Genomic DNA, 19,518 nt, shown 5'->3' on the forward strand with positions numbered 1-19,518 from the left:
ACTTTAATATCACATCGTAGAAACACAAAATTACTTTACATTCTAATATGTTCATTATGTTAAAAATGCTTTACAGCCAAAACCAAGCATAACAATGTAACAATTTTTTCTAATGTATAGTCAATTCAGTGTACTTATATGAGTTACTTATAAAAGCCATAATATTTTGGCTAACAGAGTTTCCCTCAGGAAATATATAATAGAAACAAAATTCTAAATACTGCATTATTAAAAACAAAAGCTGCCTTTTTTTTTTTTTTTTGAGACAGAGTCTAGCCTCGTCCCCCAGGCTAAAGTGCAGTGGTGCAATCTCAGCTCACTGCAACCTCCACCTCCCAGGTTCAAGCGATTCTCCTGCCTCGGCCTCCCGAGTAGGTGAGATTACAGGAACCTGCCACCATGCCTGGCTACTTTTTGTATTTTTAGTAGAGATGGGGTTTCACCGTGTTGGTCAGGCTGGTCTCCAACTCCTGACCTTAGGTGATCCATCTGTCTTAGCCTCCGAAAGTGCTAGGATTCCAGGCGTGAGCCACTGTACCCTGCCTAAAAACAAAAGCCTTTATAGTAATTAAAAACAATACAAGGGCCGGGTGCGGTGGCTCATGCCTGTGATCACAGCACTGGGGGGCCGAGGTGGGTGGATCACCTGAGGTCAGGAGTTCACGACCAGCCTGACCAACATGGAGAAACCCCATCTCTACTAAAAATACAAACTTAGCCGGGCATGGTGGCACATGCCTGTAATTCCAGCTACTCGAGAGGATGAGGCAGAAGAATCACTTGAACCCAGGAGGCAGAGGTTGCGGTGAGCCAAGATCGTGCCATTGCACTCCAGCCTGGGCAACAAAAGCGAAACTCCGTCTCAAAAACAAAAACAAAAACTATACAGGTTTAGAGAGTATTAAAAGTTTGTGGCAATTTCATCTATCAAGAAAACTCATATTTCCATATATGTACTGAACTTGCCTAAATCTAGAACCACATGTACTCTTACATTTAAACAACATTAGGTACCAAAAGCCATATCTGACTATAAATTTGCGATTCATATTTAAAGGAAGCACAAAGACCTCTCTGTAAAAACTCTCATTTTTAAAGCCTGACAATTTGATAAAGGAGCAATGAAGTACCCAAAAAGTTGCAAATAGGCACATCAGCTTTACTAACGCTATTAAAAAACTCCAATGCCCTGTAAAGCCATGATTCCTAAACTTTTTTAGAGATATCTATTAATAATTTCAAAACATACCCCAACTGTATTTTTTTTTTTTTTTTTTTGAGACGGAGTCTCACTCTTGTCGCCCAGGCTGGAGTGCGGTGGCGCGATCTCCGCTCACTGCAAGCTCTGCCTCCCGGGTTCATGCCATTCTCCTGCCTCAGTCTCCTGAGTAGCTGGGACTACAGGCACCCGCCACCACACCAAGCTAATTTTTTGTATTTTTAGTAGAGACGGGGTTTCACTGTGTTAGCCAGGATGGTCTCGATCTCCTGACCTCATGATCCGCCCGTCTCAGCCTCCCAAAGTGCTGGGATTACAGGCATCAGCCACCGCGCCCGGCCCCAGCTGTACTTTCTGAAAGCACAAAGTGTGATATATTTTTTCAAATTATTATTTGTGATAATTTTACAAAATCTATTGAGATAAATGTACAGTACAAAACAAAAAAAAAAACCCACTGTTCTAAAGCATAAAGCATTACCAAAACAGATCCAGAAGATTAAAAAATAAAAAAGCTATGTCAAGCTCTAATAAATCATTCCTCCAGTATGAGTTCAGCCAGAAAGCTCAAACTTCAATAACCAACATCCCAAGTATGTGGGAAAAGCACAGAACACAAAACACTCACTTTTTTGTTGTTGTTTTTTTTTGAGACGGAGTCTCACGCTGTCGCCCATGCGGGAGTGCAGTGGCGCAATCTTGGCTCACTGCACCCTCCACACCGCGGGTTCCCTGGTTCAAGCGATTCTCCTGCCTCAGACTCCTGAGTAGCTGGGATTACAGGCACACACCACCATGCCCAGCTAATTTTTGTATTTTTAGTAGAGACGGGGTTTCACCATGTTGGTCAGGCTGGTCTTGAACTCCTGACCTTGTGATTCACCTGCCTCAGCCTCCCAAAGTGCTGGGAATCACTCACTCTTACAAAGGACATGTGCAAACAGTTATGGATGTGTATTCTATCCCCAGCCCTTTCCATATGTCTTATTTCATAGCCAAAACTGCTCTAGGAGGTAGTACTATTACCACCAATTTACAGATGAGAAAACAGGTTCAAGTGAATTATTTTACCAGTGGTCACACAGGTGGTATAAGGTCAAATGCAAACCTGTTACTAACCATGTAATCTCAGCAACAAAAGATCAATTGTTATTTATTCTTTAAAGAAAAATATGACTACCACTAGTAAAAGAAAAAGCAAGCCACCAATTTTGATCCAAATCAGTGGGAAAAAATGATAACTTCAGTTTTTGAGTGACAAGAACAAAATTACCTTTCTGTAATTTCAAGTAGTCCTTGAAAGTAATAAACTGGATTCATAATCAATCCTCAAAACAGCTTCTATGTGCAGGAATTAACTGCACAAACACCTTCTATTAATACAAAGTAAAACATTCATACACTAAACATATGACTTAGTCAAAGACACAGATAAAATATTATTTTCTCTCTCAGCTATCAGTAGATGTGCCAAAAAACTTAAATCTCATACAACCAGGCAGATATTTATGAGATCTACCATTATGAATAAGACTCAAATAGGCCGGTTTCCAAATTTTGTAGTGGCTACAGACAATAAAATGGATCTAGAGCTCTAATACAGTTCCACAGGGTCCCTAGTAATGGATACTACACATTATTAGCGTGTGTTATAATCAAGATGTTGATAAAAAGATCTAAGTATTAAACTCAACCAAATGCTTTCTCCCTTCCTCTGCAAAATAAATACAGAAAAGGTGGTGTCTCTAAAGATTATCAACCCCTCCTCAAAAGATTCTGGTTACACAAATATTTACACATTACCCGAGTAATTGCAAATCCAGTATTTCTTGATAAAGCCCACACTTTTCAGTCTGATTTTTGTATCCTGATTTCTTTAGTCATCTTTAAACGTTTAAAAATGTTTTTGAGACAGAACTAAAATTTAAGCGCAAAACAAAGGAATTCAATCTGCCTTTAGTATTCCAACTAAAGACTTCCTGTTAACAGCAGGATTCCTTTCTTTGGCACATACAGTAAGTGCGTGACTGGTATGTGGCCAAGAACATTAAAGGTCAAATTTTCTAATCTGAAAGTTCTACAGCTAAACGTAGAACTTTCTAGGCTCTAAAACTTTCTGAGATTATACAACTTGTTTTTGTGCTTCTACTAAATACAATAAGCTGAATTTAAGCCTTGACACAAGGTGTTTCCTGAAAATCTAATAACTAATTGACAGGAATTACTATTGCCATTAAGTCATTACAAAACAAATTTTCCAACCTTGTTATGCTTATGACAATCAAAACTGAATGTTTCTGAAAATAAATCTATCGCACAAACCTATCCTATCCTCCTACAAACTTACTTTCTCCTTTCTGGTCATTCAAATTCCTTGAACCTTATTCAGCATAAATCCTAAAAATATGTTTTAAGTCTTCTCAAGGTAAATTCAAGAAACTTTCAGCTACTGTCTCATATTCAGATTTTTCCCTTGTGGAAGAGGCAGTTATTAGGCTTTTCTGTTTGGCATGTAATTGGTTATTAATCTTTCCCTGCAACTTTAGAGATTCCTTCAAAAAAAGTACTACTTTTTTCTACAAGGTAAAACATTAAATCTATATTGCCCTGATAAAAATGAATCTTATCAAATGAAGTCTCTCAAGCTCTCAAGCAGTGTATCAACTGCTGTAAAGAATTTTTTTTTTTTTTTGGTTGGGAGAGATACCTTATTACCCGAGATTCTTCAACTACCTGCAACCTTCTTTAAACCTAACGCAATCTGATATAAAAGAGCCTGGGATGAGACTTCGAAGGCAGAAGTTTACTGTCTCATTATAACAAGGTCTTGGCTAGTCCATGAAATCAAATCTTATTTCAGTGCATGTGTGTTCCAATAAAACTATTGTATTGCAGGAGGCAAGTCTATCTGGCCTATGGGTGTAGCTTGCTGACTCCTGCTGAAGCCTCCCTCATAAAATTAAAAACACCCTCAAGATTAAAATTACGGTAGGGGCCTGAATTTTGATAAAATATTTTCCTTCTCTCTTTTTCCACCTCCATGTATGACTGCTTGCAAAGTCATTTCAACAAATGGCAGTCACTAATAATTGTCTTCCTGTGGCAGCCCCTGGGCAGGCTGCCCATAAGATTAACGAACCTGTTTCTTTTAAAGAACAATAATCCAGACTGGGTGCTGCGGCACATGCCTGTAATCCCAGCACTTTGGGAGGCCAAGGCAGGCAGATTGCTTGAGCTTGGGATTTTGACCAGCCTGGGCAACACTGTAATTCAGTCTCTACTAAAAATACAAAAAATTAGCCAGGTGTGGTGGTGCATGCCTGTAGTCCCAGCTACTCAGGAGGCTGAGGTGGAAGGATTGCTTGAACCGGAGGTCGAGGCTGCAGTGAGCTGTGATCATGCTACTGCACTACAGCCCGGGCAACAGAGCAAGATTCTGTCTCAAAAAAGAAAATAGAAGAGAAGAACAAGAAAACAATGATCCTAGATCACACAGACCTCCTTGATGGTTTCCAGAATTTGGACTGGCCAAACAGGCCAGGCCACTTTGATCACTGGTGATCTCACCTCCTGTAAACTTTTCTGCTAAGCTATAGGTTTAAACAGTAACCTGCCATTTTTTCCCAGCTTTCTTTCCATAGTAACTGGCAGTCACAAACACTACTGTAAAACCTAAGACTGGTTTCGAGATATTTTTCAGACTTTGCTTACAAGTGGACCAACTGACACCAAATGGACCAGTGTTCCATGAACTCAACCAAGGAACTGACTTGGTCTTGTGACTCCCCAATTTCCCAGCAACTGATTCAGCACATGAAGACAGCATTGATAACCCTATGATCTCATGCCAGTCCAATCACCAGCACCCATCCCCTAGCCCCCTGCCTGCCAAATCATCTTTAAATATCTTAGCTTCTCAAGTCTTGCGGTGATGACTCTGAGAAACATTTACCGTCCTCCTTAGCTGACTTGCAATAATTAAACTCTTTCTTCTTTACAGTATCTGCTGTCTCAGTGTCCTGCTCTATTTGGATACCAGACAAGAGCCCAGTCAGGTGGTAACACTGTTTTATAGCATTTTTTGGATACATAATATTTGCACGTTTATGGGGCACATGTGATATTTTGATACATGTAAAGAGTATGAAATAATCAAGTCAGGGTATTTAGGGTATCCATCACCTTGAGTATTTATCATTTCTATGTGTTGGGAACATTTCAAGTCCTCTCTTTTAGCTATTTCAAAATGTTAACTGTAGTTACCCTACTCTGCTATCAAACCTTAGAACTTATTCCATCTAACTGTATGTTTGGACCCATTAACCTACCTCTCTTTACCTCCCCTCCCATCCTTCCCAACCTCTGCTATCATTCTATCTCCATGAAATCAATGTGTTTCGCTCCCACATGTGAGTAAGAACATGAGACACTTGTCTTTCTGTGCCTGATTTCCCTTAATATAATGACCTCTAGTTCCATTCAAGCTGCTGCAAATGACATGATAAACACGGCAGTGCAGGTATTTCTTTGATATACTGATTTCTTTTCCTTTAGATAGATACCCAGTAGTGGAACTGCCAGATCATATGGTAGTTCTGTTTTCGGTTTTCTGAGAAATTTCCAAACTGTTTTTCACAGGGCCTGTCCTAATTATTGTAACATTCCCACCAACAGTCTGTAACAGTTGCCTTTTCTTCACACTCTCACTAGTAGTATTTTTTTTGTCTTTTTAACAATAGCCATTCTGACTGGGGTAAGACACCTCACTGTGGTTTTCACTTACATTTCCTTGAAGATTAGTGATGTTGCACATTTTTTCACATACCTTTTGGCCATTTGTATGTCTTCTTTTGAGAAACGTCTATTCATGTCCTTTGCCCACTTTTTAATGGGGTTGTTTTTCTTACTGTTGGCTTCCTTGCATATTCTGGATATTAGTCCCTTGCTGGATGAATCTTTTGCAAACACTTTCTCCTATTCAATATGTTGTCTCTTCATTCTGTTGTTTCCTTTACTGTGCAGAGGCCTTTTGGTTTAATATAGTCCCATATGTCTATTTGTTTTTGTTGTCTGTGCTTTTGAGGTCTTAGCCATAAAATCTTTGTTAGATCGATGTCCTGAAGTGTTTCCCCCATATTTTCTTCTAGTACTTTTATAATTTCAGGTCTTAAGTCTTTAATCCATCTCAAGTTGAATTTGCATATGGTGAGACAAGGGTCAGATTTCATTCTTCTGCATGTGGATATCCAATTTTCCCAGCATCGTTTATTGAAGAAAGTGTCCTTTTCCCAATGCACGTTCTTGGTGCTTTCGTAAAAAAATCAGTTGGCTGTAAATATGTGGATTTATTTCTGCATTATCTATTTTGTTCCATTGGTCTATGTGTGTCTTTCTATACCATGTTATTGTGGTTACTATAGCCTTATTTGTGGTTACTATAACCTTATATGTGGTTACTATAGCCTTATTTCGAAGACAGGTAGTGTGATGCTTCTAGCTTTGTTTGGTTTGCTCAGGATTACTTTGGGTATTTGGGCTCCTTGTTGGTTCTGTGGAAATTTTAGGATTGTTTTATTTCTGTGAAAAATGACTGGTATTTTAATAGGGATTGCATTCAATCTGTAGATTACTTTGAGCAACATGGTCATTTTAATGATGTTAATTCTTCTGACCCATGAGCATGGGATGTCTTTCCATTTGTTTTTGTGCTCTTCAATTTTTTTCATCAGTGTTTTGAAATCTTGTTATTTATTTATTTATTTATTTATTTATTTTTTTTGAGACGGAGTCTCACTCTGTTGCCCAGGCTGGAGTGCAGTGGCGCGATCTCAGCTCACTGCAAGCTCTGCCTCCTGGGTTCACGCCATTCTCCTGCCTCAGCCTCCCAAGTAGCTGGGACTACAGGCGCCTGCCACCACGCCCGGCTAATTTTTTGTATTTTTAGTAGAGACAGGGTTTCACCGTGTTAGCCAGGATGGCCTCAATCTCCTGACCTCGTGATCCACCCACCTTGGCCTCCCAAAGGGCTGGGATTACAGGCGTGAGCCACCGTGCCCAGCCTGAAATCTTCTTCTTTTAATGACATACTTGAATCTGAAAACGTATGCAATTAACTTGTACTTTATTTTGAAGTTGTGACTGGAAAGTTGCTTTAAAGTCTGTCTTTAAACTTACAAAAATTATGTCAAATTGCTCCTAAGAGAGGATCAGTAGATTTAGTTCTTATAGTATTTCCTCAATTATATTTGGCGAATTAGATTTTCAAAACAAGAGTTTAACTTGTTATTAATTCTTCATATTTACATACTTAAACCTCAGGTAGAAAAGTATTACAAGCTATCAGTGACGTCTGCAATATAGGTGGGGAAGGTGAATGCAAAGAATAACACATATTCTATATTAACAGTAAACATAGCTATTTCTGTTCTCCCTCAGCTACCAAAAACTGTCTTAAGCCTCCAGATTTAAAACCGCTGGGTTCATTCACTCATTCAGCCGTTTATTTTTGTGAGCATCTCTTAGGCAGTCATGTGCTGTGCTAATCCTATCTGACTCTTCCCTCTCCTTTGTCCTTCAAACCCCATTAGTGGCCAAGTCCCATTAATTTAGGCATGTCCCACTTCTCCTCTTTCCAAATTTCTGAAGTATAGGTCAAGTCCTCATTAACCACTGAATATGCACCAAATGGAAGATTACGCAGTCATTAAAACCACTCATAAAAAGTATACAACATGAAGAAAATCATTCAAGTAAAAAGAACAGAAAACTGTACAAAATATTATATAATCACATCCATGTAAAAAAAGAATTTGGCATGGAAAAAGATGAAGAAAATAACATACTAAGAGGCTCTCTGGTGGACAGGTACTTTGCCTTCACGTTTCTGCATTTTGCAAATTTCCTGTAATAAGCAGTTATTATTCTAGAAGAAAATATAAATGAGCTTTATTTTTAAAACTATTTTAGTTAGATAACAAATTATTCCTGAGGTTCAGAACTGCATATCAGAAATAACCAAAATAAACACTCAAGCATGCAGCTAATTCTTTAACCTAATTCCTTAAAAACTAAAAGGTGCTTTTACCCATGCCTCTTACTGCATTTCCACATGCCTAGAAAACCTCTCCTCTACAATGTTCCAGTGAGACTCTGATGTCAGCTTTCATAAAATAAGTTGTTCTTACCAACTATTCCACATTATTTTTAAAACTTCAGTGATCTGCTTTCTCCTAAACTCTAATTCTCATTTTTCCTTTAAAAGCATCCTAGATTTGCCTTTTCCTATTACCACTGGTACCCACTGGTACCTGCAATCCTCTTTTCTCTAGGAATCTACCCTTAATTCTAGTACAAAACTAATCTTTAAACACTGCTTTCATAAAATCACTTGTCTTTCCGAAATGTGCAAGAGCTTCCACTTGACTCAAATCTAAGCCTATTGTTGAACCACAAATCTCCACTCGACCTTACATCTTATTTCTTCAAACCAGGCAGAACTACACTGTTCCTTATATTTAAACCATGCCTACTCTGTTTTCATTGTGCTATTCCCAATTTTCCACATAAAATGTCCTTCTTCTGGCCCTTGTTAATCTAAAGGCCAAGCTCAAGGCCCACTCCAAGTCCTACCTCTTCCATGAATCATCTCTTTAAGTATTCCAGCCTATACTCATCTCTCTTCTGATTCCCTGTTGCACTTACAGTTAGTATCACAAAGTATAACAATTGTTCTGTGACCATTGTGTATAGATTGGTTTTGTTTCCACAAATAAGGTACTAGACAAATAAGGTACCAGAAAGCAGAGACCCACAGACCCAAGGAAAACGCTAGACACATAAACAGTTAATATTAAATGAATAAATTTTTTCTACAGTCAAAATACTAATGCTCCAAACCATTTTTAAGTCGCCTTATTTGAAGTCATGTGAGCCAAAAAGTAAATCTGTCTCACATTTTATTTTTATCCTGCCAAAATTTAAAGTCTATAACTTGGTAGAAAAAAACAATCAGACAAGAAAGTTTAATTTTCATCTCACTTCATTTTATCTGGTAAAACCAGGACTTCAGAAATAAAGTAGAACTGTACATTTCTCCCATCTCCTCTGCTCCTTTCAGAAGTATCTCCAACTCAGGAGATATGGAAAGTACCTTCTTTTCTTAAATTATATGGTAATATTTTTTGTCTGTTACAAAAATAAAAAAAAGACATGCTCAACACATAATTAACCATATGACAATAAGTCTTTTTGATCAACTCAGGAAATAATTCTTGAACTACTTTTTGTTCAGAGAAAAAGTGCAGGATCTAGCAAAGTAATGTGGTTGCTCAGGGTATCACTGAGCATGCCCAGTTGTTCCTATTCTTCTTTCCTTTCCCAAGTTTGTCAAGTGTCTCTGAGGACTCAGTCAAATGTCTCTGAAGACTTACCCTTCCCATTATTCTACCAAACCTAAACCTAAATTCAGCCCAACTGGAGACATTAAATTCTCTAGGTTTTCAAGGGTCACAGCATTAAGAGTCTAGATAGACAGCCTTGAGATAAATACCAAGTTTACATAACATGAGTTAATAAAATAAATGGTCACAAGGACTCTTCCATTCAGTGTAGGTTAACAACTATTTGCACACAGGCTTAAGCAGGACGAGCAAAGTGGAAAAACATTTCGCTAGTAGTATTTGTTCGTGTCCCAAGAAAATCTAGAAAAGAACATCTTTTTAATTGACATGTCAATAAATATAAACTACTATATTATTTATAATGTTAAGCTACCTGAAGCATGCCTCCCCTGATTCTGTGGCATTCTTTGGAAGAGATCATGGTTGTATTCATAATATCTGTAGTCTTCATGTGCACGATCTCCAAGTGGCCGCTTTCTCTGACCATCAAAAAAATTGTCTGAATAATAATATCGGGAACCAGAGTCTCCATTTTCAACAGCAAAACTAACTTCCGTTACAAATGACTGAGAAGAACCATACTCTCTAGGGACATCTGCTAGACTTCTGGCAAGATAAGAAGGTGCAGATAATCTGTTGCTTTCTCTTCTCATTATTTCATGAGGTGTTCTTTGAATTGGAGTTCTAAGGAAACTCTGGTTTCTTGAAACTACTCCATCTCCAGAAGTCGAAAAGGCATTAGGGCTTGAATCTGGAAGACAGATATCAGTTCGTCTTGGAATTGTTGGACCATGCCGGATGAATGAAGGCATAAGATCTACAATAAAACAAAGGATAAAATTACCCTTTCATCAGTAAGTAACAAAAGTTTTCGAAAGTTGTTCATTTATGTCTACCACCCCAAAATCAAAATGTCAGTCAACTTAAGAGAACACAATTTTAAATTTTGGTTTAGGATGGTATTTGGGCATTTTAAATTGAGGAAGATTAATATTTTCCCAATCAAATGAATTTATATAACTTGCATTAATGGACTATGCGTAAAAGCTCAGCTAGAATGAAATGTATTCTGCATACTACCATACATAGTATGATAAAATACCAATAATCTTATCTATGAACTACACATTAATGAAATGCTCATGAATTAATGTATAAAAATAGGAAACAATCTAACAAATTGATAGTTTCTAGTTAATTAAGCTAGTAGTTTATTTTGTTGTTCTCACTTCATTTTAGAAACTGCCAAAAATCCTTCTTGAAGCAAACACAATTTCAAAAATAGAACTTAATGCTACTCCCAAATATGTAAAAGTGGATTCCTTTAAAAATTAAAAAATTAGTAGCTCTTTCTTCTCTTGGAATTACCTAGCACTAGCACAGTAATCAAAAGCTAGAAAGCCAAAAATTTATGTATGAAAATTGAAAATAAAAAGCTCTCATTTCAAAGAAGCACACAAATGTAGAACTGGCTCAAAAAACCAAGCCTGAAACTATGTAATTATAATTCAAAATAGTAGATAATAGAACAATAGCTTTTAGGATACAGTACTTTTAAACACGAAACTTGAAAACAGCTTAAGACATTCCTAGTTAGAAAGCAAATACCTTTAAAACAAGAAAAAAACCTGAATATGGAGACCCTCTTATTACTCATCAAGTAAACAATATTGGAGACACTCATATTAATAAGCTTCAGAAACTAACACTGGACAGAAACAAATATCTGAATAAATAAGGCTCAACACTTGATGTAACGACAACAAAACAAAGTAGATCAAAAGTTATTTGCTTAACTGTGACAAACATTAACAAAACTGCACGTTCTACACATGTACCCCAGAACTTAAAGTATAATAAAAAAGTGTGACAAACGTAATTCACGATTTCAAGTAATGTCTGATAAACTTTATTTGCAGCAAACAGCAAGCTATCACTTAAAAACAGCCAGAAACCTAACTGCATGTGTGACTGAAAACCAAGTTGTTAAAAAAAAAAAAAACAACTTAAAAATCAAGTTTCGAGTTACTGATGTACTCAACTGACATATATTTTGTTGAAAGTATTGCAAGTACCACCATAAATCTGGAAGGCTGACAATGTGGTTATGATGGAAAAACATGCTCTCCCATCCGTGTGATCTTGGGCAAATACTAGAAACCTAACTTTCCCAATTACAATATGAGGTAATACTTAAGTCACAAGGTTACTACCAGCTTCCAAGAAGGAAACTTACGCAAAGGGCCCGGGGCGCAGTAAGAGCACCAAAATACCAGCTCCATGCCTCACAAATGTCCTGAACACACAAGAATTAAAAATTCAAGAGATTCAACTCAAAAATCAAATACTTACATTAAGAAGAAAAGCAGCCGGGGACCGGAGGTGGGGACTGGGAGTGGGATCTACTCTATTTAAAAAAAAAACTTTTCGAGGGGGGGGGGGTTCTCTAATACGATAGAAATTACTTTGAGTTGCCTTCTTGGAATCTCACGAATATAGCCAAATACAAAGGCTTTTGGCTCTCTGCTCTGGTGTGTAAGAGTGATGAGGCTTTGGGTGGCGGCTACAAGAACGACGGTGTGCTTTTCACCTTATCAAGTCTGCATCCGGCAGCAGGACTAAGGAATTCTGCCCCAGAGTTCGCACAACTTGCAGCACAGTCGAGAGACACCCGCAATGTTTGCAAACATGACGCACATCTCGACGCATCTAAAAGAGTAAAAAGTGTCCCTGTCTAATTACTTTTACTCCTATAGCATTAGGTGATAAGCAATTTAAATGTTTCCTACTCTCTCTTCCAGTACTCAAAACCAACAACTCTGCCTGGTGGGGCGAGGAAGTCTGTTATTTTTAGGGGGTGCTCTTGGGGGGGTTAGGCGCGGGGGGGACTAACCCAAGTTTCTTACTCTTATGGGCTTTCAATCAACGAATACCACTTCAGACACAAGAAAATCTCAAAACCAGTATTTCACAGCGACCAAGGACGAAGGAGAAGCCCTGGAGACCCGCCGGCGCCCCCGCCAGGGTCCCCGCAGCCCCTGGCCGCCTGGGCCAGGTGTGGGCACGCCCCGCCTGACACTCACTCCGAAGCAGAGGCGACGTCTCCTTCTTCACGTACTTCCCCTGCACCTCGGCCGGCTTGGACACTTCGTTTTTGGTTTTCTTTCGGGACAGCATCCTTCTCGACGAGGCCCGAGACCGCGCTGAACTGCCTCCCTAGGGCTCCGCGCCGGGCGCCGGCCGTCTCCGCCGCCACCTCCGCCGGCGCCGCCGCCTCCTTCCCTCCCGAGCCGCCGCCTCTGCCGCCGCCTGTCCGGAGCCCGGGGTCGCCCGCAGGGACTGCCGCATGTTCAGGGCGCTAAGCGCGCCGGCCGCCGCTCAGTCGCTGGTCAGTTCCTTCCCGGAAGTCGGCCCGCTCTGCGACGCTGCTCGGGGACGCCGTGAGGAAAGCCCAGCGACGCCGGGCCAGGGCCATGGTCCGCCGCGGGCCGCCGCATAACCGCTACCACTACCGCCGCCGCCGCCTACATCCCGTAAACTTTCCCCGCGGCCGCTGGGAATTCTGGGAAGCTCGACGCAGCGCGGGCCGCCGCTGCCCCTCCCCCACCGCGGCTCCAGGCGCGGCTCCGGCGGCCGGACTCGGGTGCCGGCGCTCTAGGCTAACGGGCCGTCCCCGCCGAGCTGCAGCTGTCCTCACTCATCGTCAGCGAGAAGCAGGTCCTGCCGACTGAGAAGATGAAGGACGAAACCTGCCGTGCTGAGTGCGGGAGTTCGTCGCATGCGCATGTCGTGGAGTCTACTCTCCACGAGTTTTTTTTTGTTGTTGCTTTTGCATCTCCTCGGGATCTCTAGCGGAGGCAGTGACTCTCTTCCCCCAAGACGTTGTTCGCTGTTTGAAGGTGTTCTTTCTAATGTTTTCTAGGCTGCTGAATTCAGCTCTCTAAAAAATGCGGAATGCTAACCATGACCCCCAGGCAAGTGCTACACCAAAGCATCTATTCTGCTGGAAACGTTCATGCTGATTAACTAGAAATAAGTTGATCCTCTCCTGAGTATCAGGGAGTGCGTTTTTCTATAACAGGAAAAAACGGAAGAATGCAAGATGGAATTTCCAGTACCTGTTTTTAAGATACAATTGGTGTTAGCATATTACAATTATTTTATTGCATCATCACTATCATTAGTATGATTAATAGCCACATATTTCCTCCTGACGTTATGTGTTATGATCTTAGAATTTTGAGGACTTTGACCACTGCGAGTCGGGACCGGGAATTTTCTATCTAAAATAATAGACTCTACTTCCTTCTCTATAACTTAGCAAGACTGCCAAATGTACAGGATAACATTTGGAAAATAAGATTGGATTCATCCCCTAGTGACCAAATTAATGCTTTAATAGTGAGGAATGCTTTCCCTGAGATCTAAAACATCTCACAAGAGATCTAAGACATATATCACAATTAACAAAAGACATGGAATTTTTTACCACGTAAGATTAAGAAGATGGTCAAATGTTTTACCATGAGCAAACAAAGGAGACATTTGATCTAGTGTCTGTCTCCATATGTTCCCTTGGTGCAGATCTCCCACAATTCATTCATTAACCAATAAATACTCATTACCCACTGCGCTAGGCACTGTGCTAGGTGTTTGTGATAGAGCAATAAGCAAAACAGACAAAAATCCCTACTGTCATGGGAAAGAGAAAAAAATGACAAAAAATAAGCAAAACATACTATGTTAGATAGTGATAAGTGATGAAGTGAAAATAAGAGAAGACTCACAATTTTAGAGAGGGTAATAGAGGGACCAGAGAAGGCTCATGAGGAGGTGACATTGGAGTTAAGTGACAGAGTGAGGAAATTGGCCATGCAGCTAACTGGAGGAACAATATTCCAGGCAGAAAGAACAGCAAGTGCAAAGTCGCTGCAAGTGGCCATGTTCCTGGCAGATTGGAGGAACAGTAAGAGGGTTTATGTACTGGAAAAGACGGGGAGAAGAATGGGGAATGCAGTTAGAGAGTAACAATAGCCACGGCACCTAGGGCTTTGTAGGCCATTGTAAGGAATGTTACTTTGAGCAGAGGAGTGACATGATCTGAGTTAATGTTTTCATAGGACTGCTTTGGATGCTGTGTGGAGAGTAGACAATGGAGCTAAGGGCAAAAGGGAGATCAGTCAGAAGTTATTGCTGGCTTGGACCCAGGCAATAATAGGTGGAGAGGTAAGTGGACATATTTTAGACATATTTTAAAGAAAGCCAACCAAATTTGCTGACATTGAATATGGGGTGTGGGAGTATCAATCACTGCCATGGGTATGAAAATCTTAATAAACAGAATTGGAACTCACTAGAAGCAGAGTGTACTCTGAGAGAAACATTAGAAAAACAGTTACTTGTTCCTGTGGTTCAGAAATAAGGACGAGTCCTAAAGCGTTGATAGTGTGCAGGGAGAAGAAAGAGTGATGAAACTTAAGTGAAAGCACAATGGGCTTTTGTTACACATCAGGGTATGAAGGCGGGAGCTGAAGGAGGAAGGGGGAGCCAAAGAAGTGCCAGGTTTCTGCCTAAGGCTTACCTCAGAGAAGGACAAAAGGATATTAGCATCTTGTTAATAAAGGCAACTCTTCACACCTGGAGTTTTCCCAGAGCCTGAAGTACGGGGACACCTTTCACATGTGCGGAGGAAAGAATCCTAGAATTTTATAGTTGAAAAAGAATTCTGAGATTGCCTAGGCTCACCTCATCAACATCAAAAAGGAACGAGAAAAATTAAGTGTTTTGCCTCAGATTACATTCCTGGTTAATGACAGAATAGCATCAGAACTGGAGTTTTCAATTCCCTTTTTTTTCCCCCCTGAGGCAGAGTCTTGCTCTATCCCTCAGGCAGGAGTGCAGTAGCACTATCTCAGCTCACTGCAACTGCTGCCTCTCAGGTTCAAGCGATCCTCCTACCTCGGCCTCCTGAGTAGCTGGGATTACAGGCGCCCGCCACCACACCCGGCTATTTTTTGTATTTTTAGTAGAGACTGGATTTCATCATGTTGGCCAGGCTGGTCCCGAACTCCTGGCCTCAAGTGATCTGCCCGCCTCGGCCTCCCGAAGTGCTGCAATTATAGGCGTGAGCCACCAGGCCAGCCTCAATTTCCGTTTGGGGCTCTTTACTGCTACGGAACATTCAGAATCCCACTAATGTGAGTCCATACTGTTTCTAACAGTTGTTTTGAAAGCCGTCTATGTTCCTTAGAGAGTACTCCCTTTTACAATGCTATTTAATTTCTGTGAATTATAGCAGAGAGAAAGCCTTAATTAGGTGCTCTATTTAAGACAACTAATTTGCCTTTTTATCAAGGAGGGTACATTCCAGAATCAACAATCTGCAGGCAGCATTAGCTATAGCAATGCACAACAAATATGTGAACTTTGAATTTGAATCCTTAAATCTAAAAGCTTTGAATTCATGTTTGTTTTCTAGAAATTCCTTGACTTCTGAGAATTTTTATTAAGGAATTCAGATTTGCTGTAGTTCTATGGAGCTGTAATTCTCCAGACATTGCCTTCAATAATGCTAATACTGCATTCCATAATAGAGATTTCTTTTTCCCCTTACAGTTACATTCTTAGTGGAGAAAACTGGCAATTAGGGAGCTTCTCATGTTTTAACAACTTTTTTTAAAAACTAATTTAGTATTAAAATTTATTTTAGTGGAGCCTATAAGGTATGACCCTGGGCTAACCTCATAGCATTCTGAGTTCTTGGTTGTCTCATCTGAAAATGAAGAAAGTGAACCATTTGTTTGTTTGGTTTTTTTTTTTGAGACGAAGTCTTGCTCTGTCGCCCAGGCTGGAGTGCAGTGGCACGATCTCGGCTCACTGCAAGCTCCGCTTCCCGGGTTCAGGCCATTCTCCTGCCTCAGCCTCCCGAGTAGCTGGGACTACGGGTGCCTGCCACCACACTTGGCTGATTTTTTGTAGTTTTAGTGGAGACGGGGTTTCACCGTGTTAGCCAGGATGGTCTCGATCTCCTGACCTCGTGATCCACCCACCTTGGCCTCCCAAAGTGCTGGGATTACCGGCGTGAGCCACTGCGCCCGGCCAAACCCTTTGATTTCTAAAGTGTCTTTCAGTCCTGGAGTTTTCTGCCATGTAGGCAGAAGGGAATATGCAAAAATAAAAACTTACCTTCATAGGATAAGAGAAATGTTGGTGATTTTCTTTCTTTAAAAAGTTTGTTCTTTATTCAAGTATTAAAGAAAATATTAAAATATCAGCATTATATAAAATCATGATTAGCATAAAAATAAAATTTCGTGCCAGATTGTTACTTTCAAAGACAGCTAAGGTCTTTATGCTATGTTGACTTCCTCCTTGGAAGCATGTAAAATTTTAAAGGGTGAACCATTCAGTGAAAGATTATCCAAGAAAGACAACCAAAATGGAAATAAGCCCTACATATGGCGCCTCAGAAAAAAAAAAAAAAAAAGGAAAAAAGGAGAGGAACTTCTAGTCTACTCTCCAGCTCACTCTTCTTCTTCACATAACAAGATAAACTTAATCTGTCTCAGGAAGATGTAATAATTATGCCAATTATAGCTCTTCAAGTCTCCAAAATTTTGCTATTAAAATATGGGAGGGGGCTGGGCGAGATGGCCTGCGTCTATAATCCCAGCACTTTGGGAGGCCAAGGCGGGTGGATCACCTGAGGTCAGGAGTTTGAGACCAGCCTGGCCAACATGGTGAAACCCCATCTCTACTAAAAATACAAAAATTACCGGGGTGTGGTGATGTGTGCCTGTAATCCCAGCTACTCTGGAGGCTGAGGCAGGAGAATCGCTTGAACTGGGGAGGCAGAGGTTGCAGTGGGCTGAGATCGCACCACTGCACTCCAGCCTGAGCAACAGAGTGAGACTCTGTCTCAAAAAAATAAAAAATAAAATATGAGAGGGTAAATTCCTAAGTGTCCTTTAGGCAGAAACTTTGGTTGTTTCCTGTGAAGGATAAGGGTGTGTAATGTCTACACAGATCTGAAGATATTATATAATTGCTTAATATTAGCAATTTAGTAGGGTTCCTAAACTCCTGTTATGTAAGATGAATCATCCCCCCAGTAACATAAAGAATTAGTATCACAATTCTTTTTTTTTTTTTTTTTTTTTTGAGACGGAGTCTCGCTCTGTAGCCCAGGCTGGAGTGCAGTGGCGCGATCTCGGCTTACTGCAAGCTCCGCCTTCCGGGTTCACGCCATTCTCCTGCCTCAGCCTCCCGAGTAGCTGGGACTACAGGCGCCCGCCACTGTGCCCAGCAAATTTTTTTTTTTTTTTTTTTTTTTTGTATTTTTAGTAGAGACGGGGTTTCACCATGTTAGCCAAGATGGTCTCGATCTCCTGACCTCGTGATCCACCGGCTTTGGCCTCCCAAAGTGCTGGGATTACAGGCGTGAGCCACTGCGCCCAGCTTAGTATCACAATTCTAATGAAAAGGAGTCGAGCTGGGAGATTCGGTGTCTCTGAGCTTAGCTTTTGTTCTTATGTACTGTTATTGCCTAGACTTAGAGGTCCTCTGAAACCTTGACAGAAAGCCGAAATGAGTCTTTTATTCTTGGCAGCACTGGCCTCGGACTTCAGTTGTCTGTCCTTCTGGTTCTTTCTGTATCTTGACTTCTCTGACCGTAGAAACTTTTATTTTGCTTCCAGAATTGGGCCATTTCTTCAGCCACTTTCAACTTTATTTTTAAACTATTCTTTGCAATTATCAGTTTTTACTTGGCTTCGTGATGTTGTGAAATATATATTTGGTCTTCATCTCTGTTTCCTGACATAGAGTTCTTAAACCCTTGTAATCTCCAGAAGAGTGTCTTCTGTATGCTAATGAGATGACTGGTGGCTAGATAGCTTCAGAATAAGGGCTGGTCACCCAAGAAAGACCAAAGTAGGATTAGAGGGTGGGGACTTTCAGCCCCACCACCAACCTTCTGGGACGGGAGAGGGGCTGAAGGTTAAGTTGACCACCAATAGCCAATGATGTGCTAAGTCATTTCTACATATTGGAGCTTCCATAAAACCACAAATGACTGGCTTTTGAGAGTTTCTGGATGGCTAAACACACAGGTTCCTGGAAGCTGCCATTCCTAGGAAGGGCATGGAAGCTCCATGCCCCTTTTCCCATACCTCTCCCTATGTGTCCCTTCCATCGCGATGTTCACAGGTATCCTTTATTCTATTCTTTTTAGTAAACTGGTAAACACAGTTTTTCCCTGAGTTCTGTGAGCTGCTCTAATAAATTAATAAAACCCAAGAAGGGAGTTGTGGGAACACCAATTTATAGCTGATGGGTCAGAAACACAGGTCACAATGTGGGGCTTGCGATTGGCATCTGAAGTGGGGCAATCTTGTGGGACTAAGCCCTCAATCTATGGGATCCTATCAGGTAGATTGTGTTAAAAATTGAATTTAATACATCTATTTGAAATAGTTTCAAGGAAGAAGTTTAAACAGAACTTCTTCAGTAGAGCCAGAATGTAAAAAATTAAGAAAAAAATGGAAATGTCCCATTCCATGTGGAGACTGGCCACATAAATATATCTCCTCTCCCTCCTGGAACCCCAGTTAATTGACAGTGAAAGAATATAGAGAGAATAAACTTATAATTATTATGAGAACACAAAATAGCCCATCAGATCAGTAGATGTGACATTAATAAATGTCTAGAAGATGAAGAGTGATAGGGTTGCAAGAGGTGGGAGGAGATCAAGAGACAATGAAGCAGGATGAAGTATTTTAGTTCACAGCCGAAGATGCTCATGGAAGCACATATTGCCAGAGGCCGAGGCGAGGCTTGGGATCACGTGCACCTGGTTTAATTAAGGAAGATAGGAAACTAACGTGGAGCCGAGAAGAG

At 40.5% G+C, this 19,518-nt stretch overlaps 1 protein-coding gene across 4 annotated transcripts in view; it reads right to left on the reverse strand.

Moving 5' to 3' along the window:
- The window catches only part of SAV1 (salvador family WW domain containing protein 1), a 35,938-nt gene extending 21,601 nt beyond the window's left edge, over positions 1 to 14,337 (reverse strand). For 2 of the 4 annotated variants that reach the window (XM_016926053.3, XM_016926056.4), the window contains exons 1-2: positions 12,702 to 14,337; positions 9,992 to 10,435 (exon numbers count right to left, since the gene is read on the reverse strand). In XM_016926053.3, the coding sequence (XP_016781542.1) occupies positions 9,992 to 10,435; positions 12,702 to 12,795 (538 nt within the window). In that variant the 5' untranslated portion in view covers positions 12,796 to 14,337. Of the gene's footprint in view, positions 1 to 9,991; positions 10,436 to 11,970; positions 12,328 to 12,701 lie in introns of all 4 variants that reach the window. The other 2 variants (XM_016926054.3, XM_063793378.1) reach the window with 2 other exon arrangements.
- Positions 14,338 to 19,518: the final 5,181 nt, after the last annotated feature.

The sequence above is a fragment of the Pan troglodytes genome, chromosome 15 (genome assembly GCF_028858775.2).
Source record: "Pan troglodytes isolate AG18354 chromosome 15, NHGRI_mPanTro3-v2.0_pri, whole genome shotgun sequence".
In the NCBI taxonomy this organism is placed as follows: Eukaryota; Metazoa; Chordata; class Mammalia; order Primates; family Hominidae; genus Pan; species Pan troglodytes.